This window comes from Penaeus japonicus, unplaced genomic scaffold (assembly GCF_977035675.1).
Source record: "Penaeus japonicus unplaced genomic scaffold, GWHDUDI00000001_assembly GWHDUDI00000040, whole genome shotgun sequence".
Classification (NCBI taxonomy): domain Eukaryota; kingdom Metazoa; phylum Arthropoda; class Malacostraca; order Decapoda; family Penaeidae; genus Penaeus; species Penaeus japonicus.
In genome coordinates this window covers 18,491,048-18,513,547 of record NW_028234442.1, presented here as the reverse complement: position 1 = coordinate 18,513,547, position 22,500 = coordinate 18,491,048, and the positions used below count along the sequence as shown (strand labels likewise).

The following is a 22,500-nucleotide window of genomic DNA, read 5'->3' as shown; positions in this document are numbered from 1 at the left end:
GGTAACCAAGCCTACGAGGTGACGGGGTACGAGAGCTTGTGGGAACGAGCTCTTCGGAAAGGAGCGTACGAGCTGACAAGCATTTAGTGTGTGGCCAAACGCCGAAGAGGCTAGTAGTACTTGTGTGATCCCCCGAACGTCGCCGATTCGACCAGTCATGTGCAACTGTGTCTTTTGTTCCAAGTCTTTCACCAGCTCTTGTGTGTACAGAAACATGAACTCCTACAGCGCAGATAATAATGACAATACGAAGAGGACTTTCAAGCAGTTGAAGCCCTTCTGTAAGTAGTGCTTGTAATTAGATTGATTTGTGATTTCCTATTAATTAAGTTATATGTATACTCGAGGTTATTTGAATAAACTCATAGTATGGTTTCGTTTTTTTTCAAAATTGTTGACGTTTTTTTATCTGTTTTTCCCTGTTAATGGGAACACCCGTTTTGTCACTTCTAATGGAAGAGGCATTTGTAAGTGCTTGTAGCTTCAGCATTGTTATTTTTTTTTTCCTTATGGATTTACTGTTGGCGTTCGCTAACAAATTGCATCTGACAAATCCAACTAAAGGAAAAACTTACTTAGGAATATTTAATAGATGTTCCATACATACATACATTCAGTTTAATCTTCCAACAACTTTCAGCGTGTATTTGTAGCACACATGACCAGCTTTGACCTGACACCAGGGGGTTGGTAGGAAACAGGTCAGGTCTTGGCTCCTGTTATTCCCCAAGTCGAGCCATGGACATCCACATCTCCCCAATCTCTTAATAGAGTTGCTGATTGATTATATTGATCGGTGTTTCTGCATATAGGCCAGTGTACCGAGATATACACTCTGGTTATTATGTGTGTGGTTATGATATTTTCGATGGGAAGTAATATTAGTATGTATTATGCAACGTCTTAAAACTCGGTACAGAAAATCCTTGAAATTATTTGATACATTAAACGTTCAACAAAATTTGACAGTCTGCTGATTCCTGGCCAGTTACCAGCTAGGATTTAACATGGATATGTACTAAAAGCTTATCTAAATTACTCAATTTAGGAATTGCATTAATCAGGGAGTAGAATGTTTCACAATTAGCTAATTTCTATAGAGAATAACCAATCTATAGGGAATCACAGTCGCCCATTTTTTTTCTTTTATTTCTTTTTTTTTGCGGAAGATGTCTTGAGTTTTCAGCTAGTGTTTATTATTACATGTCAACGTTTACCTCAAGATATAATGATTTAATCCAGACCTCTAATCACTTTATTTAAGGCCGACGGTCTGAAGTTAGAGTTCTTTTGTGATGCCGTAAACTGGTCTAAATCCACGGTTTATGAGATGGTACGCTCTAAGGGATCTTTTGAGATGAATGTTTTGATAGTAATGCTTTCAAGATGTGATGAATGCGTGGATTTATATCGAAATTAACGCTGCCTTGTTCATTATACAATACTAATGTTATATAAAAAGGACACATCCCGTAATTTTTTATCTTTTCGCATATTTATCTTTAATTTTTTGTTTTTGTAAAGTAAAGAACATAAATCGGTGCATCTCATTGAAACTGCTTTTAATACAGTCACTCGCCATCATCACTAAGTCCATCTGCACGCGTGTCAATCTGTATTACTATGTGCCATTAACTTGTGCCTTGACCCCTTGCTTGTTGCCATGGAGATGGTCCCTAGGCTATGATAGGGCGGTTAGGGAGAGAGGGTCAGGTAGTGTCATAAACGTGAGGATTTCGCTGTTTCCACGTCGACCCGGTTCGGCTCAATTAGAGGGCGTTACGTTTTCTTGTTTTTCTTGTGCTGAATTCAGACCCGTTCTTCCTGATATGTTCTGGAAGGTTCGGTTTAGCGACCCCCCCCCCATCCACCCCCACTCCTCCGCGGCACCCTGTTTTCCCTTCAGTGCGCCTGTGATGCTTTCTCTTTTCCCTTCCTGTCTTTTCTGTTCTTTTTTCTCTTTCTCTTCTCTGGTTCTCTTCTTCTCCTATCATCCCCTCTCTTTCCTATTTCTTGCTCTTTCTTCCCCTTTTCTTCCTCTTTCTTTCCATTATTCTCTCCATTCCTTCCTCCCTCCTTCATTCCCTCCATTCCTTCCTCCCTCCTTCATTCCCTCCATTCCTTCCTCCCTCCTTCATTCCCTCCATTCCTTCCTCCCTCCCTCATTCCCTCCATTCCTCCCTCCCTCATTCCCTCCTTCCCTCCCTCCCTCATTCCCTCCTTCCCTCCCTCCCTCATTCCCTCCTTCCCTCCCTCCCTCATTCCCTCCTTTCCTCCCTCCCTCATTCCCTCCATTCATTCCTTCCTCCCTCCCTCATTCCCTCCATTCATTCCTCCCTCCCTCCCTAATTCCCTTCATTCCTCCTTCCCTCATTCCCTCCATTCCTCATTCCCTCCATTCCTCATTCCCTCCATTCCTCCCTCCCTCCCTCCCTCCCTCCCTCATTCCCTCCATTCCTCCCTCCCTCATTCCCTCCATTCCTCCCTCTCTCATTCCCTCCATTCCTCCCTCCCTCATTCCCTCCTTCCCTCCCTCCCTCATTCCCTCCTTCCCTCCCTCCCTAATTCCCTCCTTCCCTCCCTCCCTCATTCCCTCCTTTCCTCCCTCCCTCATTCCCTCCATTCATTCCTTCCTCCCTCCCTCATTCCCTCCATTTATTCCTCCCTCCCTCCCTAATTCCCTTCATTCCTCCTTCCCTCATTCCCTCCATTCCTCCATTCCTCCCTCCCTCATCCCCTCCATTCCTCCCTCCCTCCCTCATTCCCTCCATTCCTCCATTCCTCCCTCCCTCATCCCCTCCATTCCTCCCTCCCTCCCTCATTCACTCCATTCCTCTTACCCCTTTTCCCTCTCCCTCCCCTTCCTTACTTCCTATACCCCTCCCCTCGTTCTCTCCACGCCCTCCTATGCCCCCCTATACCCCTCCCCCTTCTACTTTCCATTACTCATTGAGCTTTGTCCTTCCTCCTTCCCCACCCCCCTTTTCTCTATCTCTGTTCCCATTACGTCATGGCTACAGTAATTATTCTGCCCTGTTCCTTTCCCCTTTCTCTCTGCCACTCACAGGATATCCATTTCTATCACTACTGTACTTACGAGGCTCCTGTGTTGGGCTGTGTGGTGGTGGTTTTGTTTTCCTGTTCTGGGTGTTTTGATTAAAGAGGTGGGAGGGAGGGGTGGGGAAGGGGAGAGATGGGGAGAGATGGTGGGAGGGAAGGGGGGGGAAGGGGAGATGATGGGGGAGGATGGGAGGGAGAGATGGTGGGGGAAGGAGGGAGGGAAGGGGAGAGATGGTGGGGGGAGGGAGGGAAGGGAAGATAGAGAATATTATATTATACGTTATGTTCTTGGTCATGATTCTTTCCCCCTTCCCCCCTACTACCTTCTTTCCTTCCCCCATTTCCTTCCTTTCCACACTTCCCTCCTTCCCTCCCCCTTCCTTCCTTCCTTCCGCCACTTCCCTCCTTTTTCCTTCCTTCCGCCACTTCCCTCCTTTTTCCTTCCTTCCGCCACTTCCCTCCTTTCTTCCTTGCTTCCGCCACTTACTCCCCCCCACTTCCCTCCTTACTATCTTCCTTCTTACCCTCACTCCCTCCCATCTCCCCCTTCCCTCGCTCTGTTTCTCATTACTTCAAGTAAAATTTACCCTTTGTGTTTCGACCATTCATTCGCCTTTCTCGCGTCCTTCTGTTTTATCTTTTCATTAAACGTTGAAATGTACCTTTGCCCTCCCCACTCCCTACACTCCCTCTCCTTCCTTCCCTCTCCCTCAAATTCATCCTCTCCTCCTCCATTCTCCTCTCCCTATCTCTCTCCCTCAAATTCATCCTTTCCTTCTCCACTCTCCTCTCCCTATCTCTCTCCACTCCCTCCTCCTCTTTCTTCTCGCCCATTACCCTCCCTCTCTCCCCATTCTCCTCCCCCATTTCTAATTCCCTTTGTCTTCTTCCTTTCTAGTTGTGACCTTCTCTTCCACCCCGGCCCCTTCCCCCCTCCACTTCGTTTGGTCTGATGATTGTCACTGGTTTCCCCTCCTACCCTTGTTCCTCTTCGTTCTCCTCATTTTCTTTGTTCAATTTTATTTCTAGCTTCTTTTTTTAGCCTCTCCATCTCCCTCTCCCCATTTCCCTTTCCCTCCCAATATCCCTCTCTTTTTCTCTTCTCCCTCCCCTCCCTCCCCTCCCTCCCCCCCTCCCCTCCCTCCCTCCCTCCCTCCCTCCCTCCCTCCCTCCCTCCCTCCCTCCTATCTCGTATCCTTCGTTTCTCCTCTCCTTCTCTCTCATTCAAGCCTTCACCGTCGCTAGGCACTGACCTCGTCTCACTGTAACTAGGAAACATGCACCTCCCCCCCACCCCCCACCCCACCCGAGTCGTGACCTTTTGACCTTCTAGGTTATTTTGTGACGCAACAGAACTCAACCTCATGACCGCAACTGCTGACAAACGACCTTGAATCTATCGCTGGAACGTCCTGCCTGACCCTTCCCCTCCCTTCTCCTGCATGACCTCGGCCTTCAGTGCTCTTGGTTGTCGTGACCTCATGACCCTGGCACTTGACGGTTCGTTTGCTCTTCGAATTTTGCGTCCAGTGTCTAACCTGTCATGCGCACTTCTGTCATTATCTCGCATCCTCACCCGCTTCCTATCCACATACGCACGCATGTCCATCCACACACGCACGCATGTCCATCCACACACGCACGCATGTCCATCCACACACGCACGCATGTCCATCCACACACGCACGCATGTCCATCCACACACGCACGCATGTCCATACACACACACACGCATACACCTATCCATACACACACACACACACACACACCTATCCATACACACACACACACACACACACCTATCCATACACACACACACACACACACCTATCCATACACACACACACACACACACACACCTATCCATACACACACACACACACACACACCTATCCATACACACACACACACACCTATCCATACACACACACACACACCTATCCATACACACACACCTATCCATACACACACACACCTATCCATACACACACACACACCTATCCATACACACACACACACACCTATCCATACACACACACACACCTATCCATACACACACACACACACACCTATCCATACACACACACACACACACCTATCCATACACACACACACACACCTATCCATACACACACACACACACACACACACACACACACACACACACACACACACCTATCCATACACACACACACACACACACACCTATCCATACACACACACACACACCTATCCATACACACACACACACACACACCTATCCATACACACACACACACACACCTATCCATACACACACACACACACACACCTATCCATACACACCTATCCATACACACACACACACACACCTATCCATACACACACCTATCCATACACACACACACACCTATCCATACACACACCCACCCACCTATCCATACACACACACACCCACCTATCCATACACACACACACACCCACCTATCCATACACACACACACTCCTTATCCATAAACTAACACCGAGCCATACACACTCACACACACACACACCCTATACATTCACACACACCACACACCTATCCATACACGACACACACTCACACACCTATCCATACACAACACACACACACACACCTTTCCATCACACACACACATCACACACACCTATCCATAACACCTACACTCAACCTATCCATACACCACAGCACCACACCATCATCCTATCCATACACACACACACACACACCTATCCATACACACACACACACACACCTATCCATACACACACACACACCTATCCATACACACACACACCTATCCATACACACACACACCTATCCATACACACACACACCTATCCATACACACACACACACCTATCCATACATACACACACACACCTATCCATACATACACACACACCTATCCATACATACACACACACACCTATCCATACATGCACACAAACACATCTATCCATACATGCACACACCTATCCATACACACACACACACACACACCTATCCATACACACACACACACACATACCTATCCACACACACACACACACCTATCCACATACACACACACACACACACACACACCTATCCATACACACACACACACCTATCCATACACACACACACCTATCCATACACACACACACCTATCCATACACACACACACACACCTATCCATACACACACACACCTATCCATACACACACACACCTATCCATACACACACACACACCTATCCATACACACACACACACACCTATCCATACACACACACACACACACCTATCCATACACACACACACACACACCTATCCATACATACACACACACACACCTATCCATACATACGCACACACACACCTATCCATACATACACACACACACACCTATCCATACACACACACACACACACACACACCTATCCATACACACACACCTATCCATACACACACACACACACACCTATCCATACACACACACACACACCTATCCATACACACACACACACACACACACCTATCCATACACACACACACACACCTATCCATACACACACACACACCCACCTATCCATACACACACACACACCCACCTATCCATACACACACACACACCCACCTATCCATACACACACACACCCACCTATCCATACACACACACACCTATCCATACACACACACACCTATCCATACACACACACACCTATCCATACACACACACACCTATCCATACACACACACTTACACACCTATCCATACACACACACTTACACACCTATCCATACACACACACCTACACACCTATCCATACACACACACCCATCCACATCCATCCACCCCCACACACACCCATCCACATCCATCCACCCCCACACACACCCATCCACATCCATCCACCCCCACACACACCCATCCACATCCATCCACCCCCCCCACACACACCCATCCACATCAGCCACCCCCCCCCCACTACAACCCTCCACATCCTCCACCCCCCCACACACACCCACCACCCCCCCCCACACACCCATCCACATCCATCCACCCCCCCACACACACCCATCCACATCCATCCACCCCCCCACACACACACCCATCCACATCCATCCACCCCACACACGCACCCATCCACACACATCCATCCACACTCATCCATCCACACACATCCATCCACACTCATCCATCCACACACATCCATCCACACTCATCCATCCACACACATCCATCCACACTCATCCATCCACACACATCCATCCACACTCATCCATCCACACACATCCATCCACACTCATCCATCCACACTCATCCATCCACACACATCCATCCACACTCATCCATCCACACACATCCATAGACACACATCCATCCATACACACCCATCCACACACAGCCACAGTCCATTCATTCATTCATTCATTCATTCATTCATTCATTTGTCAGAGTGAGTTCCCTTGCACGGGATTCTGTCTGTGATTTCGTATTGTCGTTTTTTGTTTTGTATTTGTCGTTTCTTTGCTCTTTCGTAACGATTTTTTTTGTTATGCCTTTATTTCTTCGCTTTAAATGGAAGTGATGGTATTTTACTAGTGGGCTTGATTGTATATTTATGCTGGGTTAGTATTTAATGACTGGACGAGGCAATTTTTCATCAGCTTGCACACAAACATGTATTTCATGTATTGTTTCATGAGACTGATGATTATTATTATCATAGATGCTGTTTATAGAAAATAATGTTTTGCTACTACTTTTAATACTATAACTGTTACCACTGTTTATTACTATTATTACTATTATTACTATTATTTCTACTGTCACTTACTACAGCTGTTACCATTACTATTACCACTATAACTAGTGCTATTCAACTGTTACTGCAACTGGTACTACTGCTACTACTACTATTACTATTATTATTACTACTACGACTATTATTACTACTATTATTACTACTACTTTTATTACTACTACTACTACTATTATTACTACTACTACTACTATTATTACTACTACTACTATTATTACTACTACTACTATTATTACTACTACTACTATTATTACTACTACTACTATTATTACTACTACTACTATTACTATTACTATTGTTACTACTATTATTACTACTTGTACTACTATGATTACTACTACTACTAGTACCGTTACTAATACTACTGTAGAAACCTATTACTACACTACTATTAGAGTCTACTATTACTTCTATTATTACTACTACTACTAGCTATTACTACTACTACTACTAATACTACTACGACTACTATTATTCAACAACTACACATACATTATTACTACTACTACTATAACTACTACTACTATTATCTAATACTACTATTAATTACTATGACTACTATTATTATTACTACTACTACTAATAATAATAATATACTAATACTATTGTTATTACTACTACTACTATTATTACTACTACTACTATTATTACTACTACTACTATTATTACTACTACTACTATTATTACTACTACTACTATTATTACTACTACTACTATTATTACTACTACTACTATTATTACTACTACTACTACTGTTATTACTACTACTACTATTACTACTACTACTGTTACTACTGAAGTAACTGTTACTACTACCATTACTACTACTACTACTACTATTGTTACTACTGAAGTAACTGTTACTACTACTGCTACTACTACTGTTACTACTATTACTACTATTACTACTACTACTACTGTTACTACTATTACTACTACTACTACTGTTACTACTACTACTACTGTTACTACTACTACTACTGTTACTACTATTACTACTACTACTACTACTGTTGCTATTACTACTACTACTGTTGCTACTACTACTACTGTTACTACTATTACTACTACTACTACTACTGTTGCTATTACTACTACTACTGTTGCTACTACTACTACAACAACTGTTACTCCCCCTGCAACTTCTGCAACTCTTCATCCTATCTCCAGACATAAGACTCCGTCCTGTCTAGCCGTCCTCCTTAAAGGTGTCCGAACGGCAAGAGGAGGTTAGCTTTAACAGCCAGCCGCGTGCCGAGAATTCGAGATGAAAGTGGTATGGTGCGAACAGGTGTGCTTGTCTCTCTTGCTTTTGTTTTCCTTCTTGCGTTGTGTGTGTGTGTGTGTGTGGGGGGGGGGGGGTTAAAGGGAGAACATCCGGTATGAGGGTGGGGGGGGGGGGGTTCTTGTTATCTGTTGGTTGTTCGGGGTTTGTGTCTTTCCTTCTTCTCTTTTTACTATCCTCTTTTTACTCACTTGCTCCCTCTTTCGTATCTATTTGTCTCTCGTTCCTTACCTCTTCTTCTGTCCCCAGCTTTTATTTATTTATTTTTTTATATGTCGTATTCCTTTGCCCGGTTTACCCTCCGTCTTCCTCCTTACTTCCCTTCCTCTCTCTTCCTCCTTACTTCCCTTATCTTCCCTCCTCTTTTCTCTCCTCTCTTTTCTTTCCTCTCTTTTCTTCCTTCCTCCTTACTTCCCTTCCTCTCTTTCCTCCTTCCTCCTTACTTCCCTTCCTCTTTTCCTCCTTCCTCCCTGTTCCTCCCTGTTCCTCCCTTCCTGTCACCCCCCACCTTCCTTCCTCCCCCTTCCTCCCCCTCATCTTCCTCTCTTTTTTTTTATTTTTTCATTTCTTTTTTTTTTCCTTTCCCTTCTTCCCTCATCCTCCTTCCCTCCCTTCTTAACCCACCCCCTCCCTACCTATCTACCCCCGCCCCCCCCCCCCCAAAAACCCCACCCCCACCCCCCCCCACCCCACCCCCCCCACCCCTACCCCCCCCCCCCCCCCCCCCACCCCCCCCGCCCCCCCCCCCCCCCCCCCACCCCCCCCCCCCCCCCCCCCATTCCTACCCACCCCCCCACCCCCCCCTACCCCCCCCCCCCCCCCCCCCCCCCCCTCCTACCCCCCCCCCCCCCCCACCCCCACCAACAAACATACACCCCCCCTCCACCCCACCCCCCCCCCCCCCCCCCCCCACCCCCCCCCCCCCCCCCCCACCCACCGCACAGCTTGTTTCCTTCCTTCTTCCTCCTTTCGACATTATTTCGCCATACCTTGATGATATTACGCCAGACTCCGCCCTAACATTCTTTTTACTCCCCCACCATCGCCATAATCATTTCCTCCCCCACCATTATCCCTGCCCCCTTCTCCTCCATCCCAGCCCCACTCCATCACTTTCCCTTTTTGTTTCCTCTTCCCCCTCCCCCTCCCTCCCTACCCTCCCCCCCTCTCATCTAAACCATCTCCCCTATCTCTATCCCCCCCATCTCCCCCTCCTCCCTTCCCCCCTCTCTCTATCCCCCTCCCCCTCCCCCCTCTCTGTATCCCCCAACCCCACTCCCTTCCCTATCCCCATCCCCCTCTCCCTCCCCCCTCTGTCTATCCCCCATCCCCCCTCTCTCTATCCCCCATCACCCATCCCCCTCTCTCTATCTCCCTCCCCCTCCACCTCTCTCTATCCCCCCTCTCTCTATCCCCCATCCCCCACTCTCTATCCCCCCTCCCCCTCCCCCATCCCCCCTCTCTCTCCATCCCAACCCCTCTCTCTATCCCCATCTCCCACCCCCGATTCCCCTCCTCCCTCTCTCTCTCTGTCCCCCCCAACCCACACCCCCCCCTCCCCCCCCTCTCTCCAACCCCCAACCCAGCACCCATGACTCGTATTAAAATTTTCTCGCCATAAATGAAGACTTGGCAACCCCTCTCCATTCGCTCTCACCCTTGCATGGCATCCATCAAGAAAAGTGCAAAATAAAACACCCTGATAAAAAGTGGCAAAAGTGGCAACAAAGCAAAACCTGTTCTCCTACAAACAACCTGTGCCTTCAAACACACCTGCCCTTGCAACCACCGTCTTTTATTGTTTTGCAAAAAAAAGGGAGGAGGGGAAGGAAAGGGGGAACCCCTTTTTTCCTGGTCCTGTCTTTTTTTCCTTGCAAGGGGGGGCGGGGGCCGCCAAGTTGAAATAAAAAATGGTGGGAGGAACTTCTCGTAATGAAGAAGAGGAGGAGGAGGAGGTGGGAAGCAAGTAGTAGAAGAGAAGGAGGAGGAGGAGGAGGAAGAGGAGGAAGTATTTAGAATTGTGTGTGACAGACAGACGAGCAGACATGCTACAGTTGCCGGTTTGTCTCTATAGATACAATTCGATGGCGAACGGAAATTTAAATCGTACATGAAGTCGTACACATAGCACGTACACACACACACACACACACACACACACACACACACACACACACACACACACACACACACACACACACACACACACACACACACACACACACACCCACACACACACACACACACACGCTTCACTTCACTTCACTCGTACACACGTCTTCACGTTTATTACAGGGGGAGGGGGCTTCGTGGGGGTAAGGGTGGGGGGTAGGGGGACGTCTAGCGCTGGTGCGGTTTTTTCCTTCCTGCTTTGGTTAGGCCGTGAATGAATGAGTTTTGTTATTCATCAATATAGACCTAAGTTGATATTGAATACCACTTTGCACTGTTGCTAGCACTACTTCAAGAAGAAATAAAAAAAAAGATTGGTGACTATTTCACCATCTGATATCTGCTTCCACTCGACCAATCCTTCTATCTGCGTTCTTATCTAATCTTTGTTATCTGGATGCGGATGCTGTGCCATTCATCTCAAAGGGCACTCCGGTTTGATTCCAGGAGGGCATCGACAGCCAAGATTGGTATGGGGGGAGCGGGGAGGGGAGGGGGGAGGGGGTGGAGGGGGGTGATGACTATCTTTCCGTCTGTGTTTTTTTTTATTTCGTCCCGGTGGATTTCGTTCATTCAATGCCATTCGCTGTTATCCTTGGGGGTGAATGGGTACGTATGGGTCTCTGAGGATCGTTCATCTCCCTATTCCTCCTCCCCCCTCCCCCTCTCCCCTATTTATCTCTCGTTTCCTACTTCTTCCTCTCTGCCCATCTTTTGCATCACCGTTCTCTTTTTTTTCTTTTTGTTTTATGCCTTTATCGTTTTCCTCGGTTTACTCTTTATCTTCCTCCTTTCTTCTCTTCCTCCCTCTCCCTCTCTCCCTCTCCCTCTCCCTCTCCCTCTCCCTCTCCCTCTCCCTCTCCCTCTCCCTCTCTCTCTCTCTCTCTCTCTCTCTCTCTCTCTCTCTCTCTCTCTCTCTCTCTCTCTCTCTCTTCCTCCCTCCCTCCCTCCCTCCCTCTGTCCTCCTCTCCCTCTCACGCCCCTTCATCCTTCCCTCCTTCCCCTTACCCCTCCCTCCCTCCCCCTCTCCTTACCCCTACCCTCTCCCCCTCTCCTTACCCCTACCCTCTCCCCCTCCCCTTACCCCTACCCTCTCCCCCTCCCCTTACCCCTACCCTCTCCCCCTCCCCTTACCCCTACCCTCTCCCCCTCCCCTTACCCCTCCCCTTACCCCTACCCCTACACCCTTACCCCTACACCCTTACCCCTACCCCCTTACCCCTACCCCCTTACCCCTACCCCATTATCCCTCCCCCTCCCCCTTACCCCTACCCCATTATCCCTCCCCCTCCCCCTTACCCCTACCCCATTATCCCTCCCCTTACTCCTCTCTCCTTACCCTTTCCCCTTCCCCTTACCCCTCCCCCTCCCCCCTCCCCCCTCCCCCATACAGCCGGAGCAACAGCAAGGAGAGCCCGGGTTCCCGAGGACTTTAAAAAGGAAAATCATTACACTAGGGCGTGGTTGTGGTGGTGTGTTGACAGGCTGCAAAATGGCTGCTGTAATTTTGGATCGAGTTTTAAACAAAAATGGTGACTGGTTGTAGTTTTGGAGGCACTGGATCGACCTTGCAGAGGTATTTGGGCGTGCAACCGAGAAACCACCACCACCGCCCCTCCCCCTAATCCCCCAACCCCACACCCCACACATATACACTCCCCCAGCCCTTCCCTGCTCCTTTCTCCCCTTCCCTTCTCCTCTCCCTCCTTCCCTTCTCCTCCCCCTTCCCTTCTACTCCCCCTTCCCTTCTCCTCCCCCTTCCCTTCTCCTCTCCCTTCCCTTCTCCCCCTTCCCTGCTCCTTTCCCCCCTTCTCTTCTCCTCCCCCTTCCCTTCTCCTCCCCCTTCCCTCCTCTTCTCCTCCCCCTTCCCTCCTCTTCTCCTCCCCCTTCCCTCCTCTTCTCCTCCCCCTTCCCTTCTCTTCTCCTCCCCCTTCCCTTCTCTTCTCCTCCCCCGTCCCTTCTCCTCCCCCTTCCCTTCTCCTCCCCTTCCCTCCTCTTCTCCTCCCCTTCCCTTCTCTTCTCCTCCCCCGTCCCTTCTCTTCTCCTCCCCCGTCCCTTCTCTTCTCCTCCCCCGTCCCTTCTCTTCTCCTCCCCCTTCCCTCCTTTTCTCCTCCTCTTCCCTTCTTTTCTCCTCCCCCTTCCCTTCTCTTCTCCCCCTTCCCTTCTACTCCCCCTTCCTTTCTTTCCCTCCCCTTTCCTTCTCTCCCCTTCTGTCTCATTCTCCGATTACCTTTTTTTTCGTATTCTCCCTTTCCCCATCCCCCTTTCACTTTCATATTCTTCCTCCGCTCTCCCCTTTCCTTCCTCCCTTCCCTCTCCCTTTCCTTCCCTATCCCATTCCCCCTTTCTCCTTCCCCCTTCCCCCATCCCCCTTCCCCTGCCCTTTGTGCAGCTGATAAGACATGCCACCTTGTTCAACCACTCTTATCAGATAAGCTGCCATCAGTGACATAATGTGCCACGGGATAAGTGTTTTAGAATATGCGATAAAGTAAAATCCGAGCTCTGTGCGTTGACCTTGTGATACAGCGGTTGACTGGCGCCAGGGTGCACACAGACGACGCACACATGTACGTACACACGGCGCTTCGTCCCTCACGTACACTAGACTCGTGCTGTGGCAGCTCAGTCATGTGTACACCGCCGAGTGAGCTGCATGTGTTCGCCGTGGCTCTTGTGACACATTTTCAGTGTTCGAAAAGCTTGTGAGATACGTGGCGCGACGACGGCTGTGGCTTCGGCTTCGGCTTCGGCTTCGTCTTGAGAGAACATACAATCGTTTAGCGAACGAACAGTTGTGAAACGAAGACACACTCTTTGGGAGGAGTTTGTTCCGTTGCGAATGCCTGGCGATCGCTTGTTCGATTTTCGTGGAATCGAACGGCCTTGTTGAGGTCGTTTGCTTCCTCCCTTGCCCCCTCTTCCTCCTTCCTTCCCCGCTCCTCGCCCAGCTCCCCTTCCCCTCCCACCCCTGCCTACCCTCTCTTCTGCCCCTCCCTTACCCTCCCCTCCCCCATACCTTTCATACTCCCCAGGGAGACACTTTACACACTTGCAAGACGTAGTGTAGTGTGTGCGAAGGGGCATGATGAGGGAGTTTGAGATCAAGACGCCTGGTAAGTTCCTCTGTCCTTTTTTTAGTGTTTGGTTTGTGCGCGAGATAAGCCTGGGTGTCGGGATTAGTTGTACGTGTATCAGGGCCTCCTCATTCATTGACTGAAGAAAGGATTGATATACTATCTCTCATCACGCTCACTATTTCTTTATCTGTCTGTCTCTCTCTCTCTCTCTCTCTCTCTCTCTCTCTCTCTCTCTCTCTCTCTCTCTCTCTCTCTCTCTCTCTCTCTCTCTCTCTCTCTCTCTCTCTCTCTCTCTCTCTCTCTCTCTCTCTCTCAACACACACACACACACACACACACACACACACACACACACACACACACACACACACACACACACACACACACACTGTAGCTAGCACAATCTATTTCCATGGATTTTCTATTTAGGACAAAGTCGTGTAATTCAGTGGAAATTTATGTAGTGATTCACATTAATAATTATCATAATGGAAGCCAGACGGATGAGCCCCCCCCACCCCCCTTCTTTCTCAGACATGGTCAAGGGGGTAGGGAGGTGGGTGGGGGTAAGGCAGGGGCCCAAATACCTTAAAGGGGGGGAGGGATGAGGGGGGGATAAGGCAAGGCCCCTAATACCTTTAGGCTACGTAAGGTTTCTCCTCCCCGTTAACAGAAAAGTGCGAGAATGGTCCTTGTTGTCTGTTGTCGGAAGGATTATTTTCCTCTGCTTTTCGTTCATAGAAACCGTATTTATTCATTCACAGGTTATTTCGTATGGATGAGACGTTAATACAAGTTTCAAAATGTGTAAAATCACTATAATTAGGCAACACTAATTGCTTGTTTGCCTGGGGTGTTTGTCGAATGATGATTAAAAATGCAAATATTGTTTACCCGATTGATGTAGTAAATGTGATCTCAAAACCACACTGTCCCCCCCCCCCCCACACGATCTTATCACATGTAAATAGATAATAGATTTCCTCCATAAAGATAAACTCTCTTGATCAAAAACAACATTCATTATCTGCTTGTGGTTTCCCTCCTCCCAAACACACTATTGTAAATTGGTGATAAAAAAAGAGATACAGAGGGGGGGAAAAAGATAAGAAGTGGGCGGGTCCGTTTTTGCGTAGATAGGTTGACTTTCCTCAGCTGTTCAAGGTTGTTTTGGACGCTGGGGGAGGGGCTGGGTGGGGGTGATGGGGGGGAATGAAGGGGTGATGTCGACCCCTCCTCCCCCCTCCTCCCCTCTCCTTGCATTGCCTTGACTCAGTGATAAGTTAAAATTTATGTATTTCTGTTTCACGTGATTTTTCCAGTTCAATTTTACATTTAACATGTGTAACCAATCACGTGTTTATCATGAATGATAATTTGAGTTTGTGAAAAAAAAAATAATAATAATTGATGGTATTTATTCAATGCCGCGATGGTGGCGCCGTTGCTGCATTTTGGCGACGCAAAAGTTGAATCCTTGCAACGGGCAGATTCCCTCGTTTTGTGGATCTGGTCGGGCAACCCGCGTGACGTCAGCGTTGCGAGCAGTGACGTCACCGCAGCGAGTCCGAAGCGGGTCGCCAGTCGGGAGCAAGTGGCGCGTTTAGGCAGTCATTTGTTTGCCCTGGCACTTGTCGTCCCCTGCGCATGCACTTGGCCCTTGCACGTCTGCCATGCGCTTATATCCTGCACCTTGCATCCTGTGTTTATATCCTGCTTTTGAACTGTGTGTTTCTGCCCTTATGATTGTTCCTTGCAATATCTTATTGGCAGGTTACAGAGCTTGTTATTTGCTTCATCGACTGAAGTATTGCAAGATAGTTCAACATGGTCTTACGAATGAACGAACACACTAATGCATGTGTGCGCCCACCTGCAAGATAGCACTTCCAAGCCCGATTTTTTTTTCTCCCTTTGTATACTGTATCATACATGTTGCATTTCCTGTACATTAGCAATTGCAAATTACGGAACTCGTACAGTTTCATTAATTTTATTTCATTTCATTTCATCGCATCGTAACTGCCATTGCATAACCCCATCTATTAAAACAAATGAATGAATATTGAACCATTTGCACATTGCATATCCACTCCCCCACTCCCCCACTCCTCCTTGCTTGTTGCCTTATATAGTATGTCTACAAACGAGGCCGAGGGAAGGGAGGCTGAGTCATACTTATGCCCCACCCCCTCTTCCCCTCGCCCTTCCCCTACCCCTACCCTCACCCCTACCCCTACCCTCACCCCTACCCCCTATTTCCCTCTCCCTCTCCCCAACCTCTCTCTCTCTCTCTCTCTCTCTCTCTCTCTCTCTCTCTCTCTCTCTCTCTCTCTCTCTCTCCTCTCTCTCTTCTGTCTCTCTCCTCTCCCTCTCCCCTCTCCCTCTCTCTCTCCTCTCCTCTCCGTCTCTTCCTTTTCTCCATCTCTCCCTCTCCTCTCCTCTCTCTCTCTCTTTCTCTCCCTCTCCTCTCTCTCTGTTTCTCTCTCTCTCTCGCTCTTCTTTCATCTCTCTCTCTCTCTCTCTCTCTCCTTTCTCTCTCTCTCTCTCTCTCTCTCTCTCTCTCTCTCTCTCTCTCTCTCTCTCTCTCTCTCTTTCTCCCCCCCTCTCTCTTTCTCCCCCCCCTCTCCCTCTCACACACACACACAGACACGTCGCCAAGAGGATGTGGCCATCGCGTAGAGGTTATCACGTAGGTTTGTGGTCGTAGTCTGCGTCGGGACTTGTTTGTGAGGGAGGTGGAGGAGGAGGAGGAGGAGGAGGAGGAGGAGGAGGAGGAGGAGGAGGAGGAGGAGGAGGAGGAGGAGGAGGATTGATGGAAAGAAGGACATGATAGAAGAAGAGGAGGGGGAAGGGAGAGAGGAGAGGCAGGACGAAATAGGAAGAGGAGGAAGGAAGGAGAAGCATGACAGAATGGGAAGAACGGGAAGAGATGGATGGAAGGAGAGGAAGGGAAGAATAGGAAGAAGGAAAGAAGAGTCAGGACAAAATAGGAAGAGGAAGAGAGAAAGGGGAACAGGACGAAAAGAGGCAAATAAGTAGGTGTATTATAAGGGAGGGTTGAGAGGGGAGCGACGGGGAGAAGGAAGAGGGGATGGAGGAGGAGAATAGGAATAACAAGGAAGCGAAGAGGAATAGGAATAACAAGGAAGCGAAGAGGAAGAGGAATAACAAGGAAGCAAAGAGGAATAGGAGATAAAGGGGAAGGAGGATGGAGTAAGAAGAGAGAGAGAGAGAGAGAGAGAGAGAGAGAGAGAGAGAGAGAGAGAGAGAGAGAGAGAGAGAGAGAGAGAGAGAGAGAGAGAGAGAGAGAGAGGGAATGCAAATAAAAAATGCGGAAGTGGGAGGTAGACCGCAATAAAGGCGAATGAAAATGCAGGAGGAAAAAGAAGAAATGAAATGAAGTAATAGTAGTAGTAGTCATGGTATTACTAGTAATAGTAATAGTAGTTATAATAGTAGTAGAAGTAATCATAGTAGAAACATTTGAATAAAGGAAAAAGGGGAAAAACTATTGTGAAATAATGATAGAGAGGAAGAAGATAACAAAATGACGAGTTCGAGAGATTGCACAAGAAGTTGAAATGTTGAAGGTGAACAGCCAAACCCTTTGCCAGGTCATTTCCGGTCATGCAACACCCATTCTAGGATAATGGCCCTATTTTATAACACTGATTTATGCATGTTGCAAGCCGATTAGAGACGGCGGCATCGATAACTTTTTTGTCTAATGGGGGGGTGGGGGCTGTTTAGAAATTTTGTGCCGTGACCTCTGACCTGCTGAAGGGAGGTCAGGTGGCGGATGTGTAGCGAGGGGGCCAGTTAGGATGGGGGGGGGGGAGTTATTGAGACGAGGTCATGTGTTGGTTATTATGTGTAAACTCTCTCCACCCTTTTCCCTCTTCCACTCTCACTTCCACTTTCCTTCCTCCACTCTCCTCTCTTTCCCTCTTCCGAATTCTCTCTCTCTCTCTCCTCTCCCTCGCTCTCTCATCTCTCTCTCTCGCTCGCTCTCTCCTCTCTCTCTTCTCTCGCTCGCTCTCTCATCTCTCTTTCCTCTCCCTCGCTCTCTCATCTCTCTCTCCTCTCCCTCGCTCTCTAATCTCTCTCTCCTCTCTCTCCTCTCTCTCTCCTCTCGCTCGCTCTCTCATCTCTCTCTTCTCTCGCTCGCTCTCTCATCTCTCTCTCCTCTCGCTCGCTCTCTCATCTCTCTCTCCTCTCGCTCGCTCTCTCATCTCTCTCTCCTCTCGCTCGCTCTCTCATCTCTCTCTTCTCTCGCTCGCTCTCTCCTCTCTCTCCTCTCTCTCTCCTCTCTCTCCTCTCTCTCTCCTCTCTCTCTCCTCTCTCTCTCCTCTCTCTCCTCTCTCTCTCCTCTCGCTCGCTCTCTCATCTCTCTCTCCTCTCGCTCGCTCTCTCATCTCTCTCTTCTCTCGCTCGCTCTCTCTTCTCTCTCTTCTCTCGCTCGCTCTCTCTTCTCTTCTCTCTCTTCTCTCGCTCGCTCTCTCTTCTCTCTCTTCTCTCGCTCGCTCTCTCTTCTCTCTCTTCTCTCGCTCGCTCTCTCTTCTCTCTCTTCTCTCGCTCGCTCTCTCTTCTCTCTCTTCTCTCGCTCGCTCTCTCTTCTCTCTCTTCTCTCGCTCGCTCTCTCTTCTCTCTCTTCTCTCGCTCGCTCTCTCTTCTCTCTCTTCTCTCGCTCGCTCTCTCATCTCTCTCTTCTCTCGCTCGCTCTCTCATCTCTCTCTTCTCTCGTTCGCTCTCTCTTCTCTCTCTTCTCTCCCTCGCTCTCTCTTCTCTCCCTCGCTCTCTCTTCTCTCTCTTCTCTCCCTCGCTCTCTCTTCTCTCGCTCGCTCTCTCTTCTCTCTCTTCTCTCGCTCGCTCTCTCTTCTCTCTCTTCTCTCGCTCGCTCTCTCTTCTCTCTCTTCTCTCTCTTCTCTCGCTCGCTCTCTCTTCTCTCTCTTCTCTCTCTCCTCTCTCTCCTCTCTCTCTCCTCTCGCTCGCTCTCTCATCTCTCTCTCCTCTCGCTCGCTCTCTCATCTCTCTCTCCTCTCGCTCGCTCTCTCTTCTCTCTCTTCTCTCGCTCGCTCTCTCTTCTCTTCTCTCTCTTCTCTCGCTCGCTCTCTCTTCTCTTCTCTCTCTTCTCTCGCTCGCTCTCTCTTCTCTTCTCTCTCTTCTCTCGCTCGCTCTCTCTTCTCTTCTCTCTCTTCTCTCGCTCGCTCTCTCTTCTCTCTCTTCTCTCGCTCGCTCTCTCTTCTCTCGCTCGCTCTCTCTTCTCTCGCTCGCTCTCTCATCTCTCTCTTCTCTCGCTCGCTCTCTCTTCTCTCTCTTCTCTCGCTCGCTCTCTCCTCTCTCTCTTCTCTCGCTCGCTCTCTCCTCTCTCCTCTCGCTCGCTCTCTCCTCTCTTTGTTCTCTCGCTCGCTCTCTCCTCTCTCTGTTCTCTCGCTCGCTCTCTCCTCTCTCTGTTCTCTCGCTCGCTCTCTCCTCTCTCTGTTCTCTCGCTCGCTCTCTCATCTCTCTCTTCTCTCGCTAGCTCTCCTCTCTCTCTCTTCTCTCGCTCGCTCTCTCATCTCTCTCTTTCCTCGCTCGCTCTCTCATCTCTCTTTCCTCGCTCGCTCTCTCATCTCTTTGCTCGCTCGCTCTCTCATCTCTCTCTTCTCTCGCTCGCTCTCTCATCTCTCTCTTCTCTCGCTCGCTCTCTCATCTCTCTCTTCTCTCGCTCGCTCTCTCATCTCTCTCTTCTCTCGCTCGCTCTCTCATCTCTCTCTTCTCTCTCGCTCTCCCTCCCACTCCCTCCTCATCCTTCCCCACTTCTCTCTCCTATTTCTCTTTTCTTTTTCTTTCTCCAAGTATATGACCTTGCCTGCTCATATTCGAGGTCAAATTCGGCCAGACTTCTCTTGCCGGCCTTTAACCCTTGGCTGTTGACCCCGACGAGTGACCTTGTATCTGTTGCGGTGATGTGGTGGCCATTGTTTTGGCGTTGGGTCACGTTGCCTATGCGGTCCTTGTTCTCGTTCATTTGTTTTTATCGGTTGTTCTCTCTTGCCTCGACGTTTGAATTTCGCTCGATCGCGCTCTCGCTCTCGGTCTCTCCATCGTTCACTCTCGCTCTCCCCTCTCCCTATCGTTCGCTCTCCCTCTCTCTCTCTCCCCTTTCCTCCTCTCCCCCCCCTCTCTCTCCCTCTCTCCCTCCCTCCCTCTCTCCCTCTCTCCCTCTCTCCCTCTCTCCCTGTCTCCCTGTCTCTTTCTCCTTCACTAATGGTGGAGGTGGCTAGGGGGGAGGGGGAAGAGGGGATGTTTACATTTTATGGCAGTATGAGGAAAGTGTTGGTTACGCAACATTTATTTTTGCATGATTGTTCCAAGTAAGTCGGCGATAACATGCTTATTGCAACAACCAGGCATTTTTGCGTTGGTTGTTTTATTTCTCTTTTTCATTTCTGTTCTTATTCCTCCTCCTCCTCCGCCTCCTTCGTGTTTTTTTGTTTTTTTTTTCTTTCCTTTTTGCATTTCCTTCCCTTTTTTATTATTTTTTTTCTTCATCCTCCTTTGATTTGTTTATTTAATACCGAATTTTCCTCATTATTCATCAACATATTCAATTTCTTTCTTTTTTCTCTATTCCATTTTTCATTTCTTTTTTTCTTATTTTTTTCGTTATTTTTCTTTCGTGTGTCCGTGTCCCAAATTTAGTCCCCTTTTTCCCCTCTCCTCAAATCGCATGACCGCAACCGTCGTGTTGATTGGATGACGTCACGTAAATGTGCGGTTGGTGTTGCAAGGGAAGGCATCGCAATGAGCTGCAGGGTTTGACGTGCTTTTCCTCTTTTGTGAATAAAAAGTCTGTCTATATATATATGTACACACACACGCACACACACACACACACACACACACACACACACACACACACACACACACACACACACACACACACACACACACACACACACACACACACACACACATGTATATACAATATTATATATATGTATATTATTTGTATAAATAAATTATATATACACATATAATATATATATATATATAATATATATATATAATATATATATATAATATATATATATAATATTTATATATATATATATATATATATATATATATATATATATATATACATATTAATTCTTTTATTTATGTACGATATAGCTGTCACAAGCATGATGTTTTGAATACGATTTGCGGGATTATCATTTTTACGATCTGTCTCTTCGTCCTCGATTTCCTGACTAAATGTATTCAATTAACGAGATTATGGGATGCTAATAGAAGCGCTCTAATTATGAGTTGATGATTTTCTGACCTTTTTTTTCCTCGTTGCAGTGACCAGGAAAGAGGAGGTGGCGAACATAAGGGCGAAATTCCCCACCAAAATACCTGTAAGTATGACTAAATTTTTTTTTTTGGCGGGGGGAAATTTTAGGGGAAAATGCAGCTGCTTGGTTTGCTTTTCCATTTTTAGAAAATTATGTAGATGTGAAGATATTTTCGTTTTTATCTATTTATATATATATATATATTGATTGATTGATTGATTTAGTTTTATTTATATACGTTTTATGTTCTGTTTTTATAATTTTCGTTTTTATTTACTTATTTGCGTAGTTTTTTTGAATAACAAAAATATAACTGATTTATTAACAGTAACAAGTTGCCTCTTTTCGGAATGTAAGGTTGCAATAATAAAGAGTTGCATGACAGTAACCAGAAAAAAAAAATATAAACATATTGATAGATATGATATAGATGAATTGCCAAGACATACACATGTACGTATACACATACCGATATTTACACACATTGCGGAAACGGGCGCTAATGCACTGTGGTCGGTGGTTCCCCACCCCCCCTTCCTCCCTCCCTGTACACGCCCATTCCCTCTTTCCGCGTGTTAGATAAGAACCCTCCCTCCTCCTATCTTCCTCTCCCCATCTCATCTCCCACTCCTACCCTCCCTCCCTCTCTTTCCTCCTCCCTCCTTCCCTCAATTCCTCAGTCCCCCCCTCTCTCTCTCTCTCTCTCTCTCTCTCTCTCTCTCTCTCTCTCTCTCTCTCTCTCTCTCTCTCTCTCTCTCTCTCTCT

General features: G+C 47.8%; 1 protein-coding gene across 4 annotated transcripts in view; it reads left to right on the top strand.

Moving 5' to 3' along the window:
• Positions 1–70: 70 nt before the first annotated feature.
• Positions 71–22,500, top strand: part of LOC122254227 (microtubule-associated protein 1 light chain 3 gamma) — a 49,595-nt gene continuing 27,165 nt past the window's right edge. Inside the window, exons 1-2 of one of the 4 annotated variants that reach the window (XM_086533952.1) lie at positions 71–281; positions 21,743–21,798. In XM_086533952.1, coding sequence (XP_086390078.1) covers positions 158–281; positions 21,743–21,798 — 180 coding nt within the window. In that variant the 5' untranslated portion in view covers positions 71–157. Of the gene's footprint in view, positions 282–13,883; positions 14,444–21,742; positions 21,799–22,500 lie in introns of those variants that run through there. The other 3 variants (XM_086533951.1, XM_086533954.1, XM_086533953.1) reach the window with 3 other exon arrangements.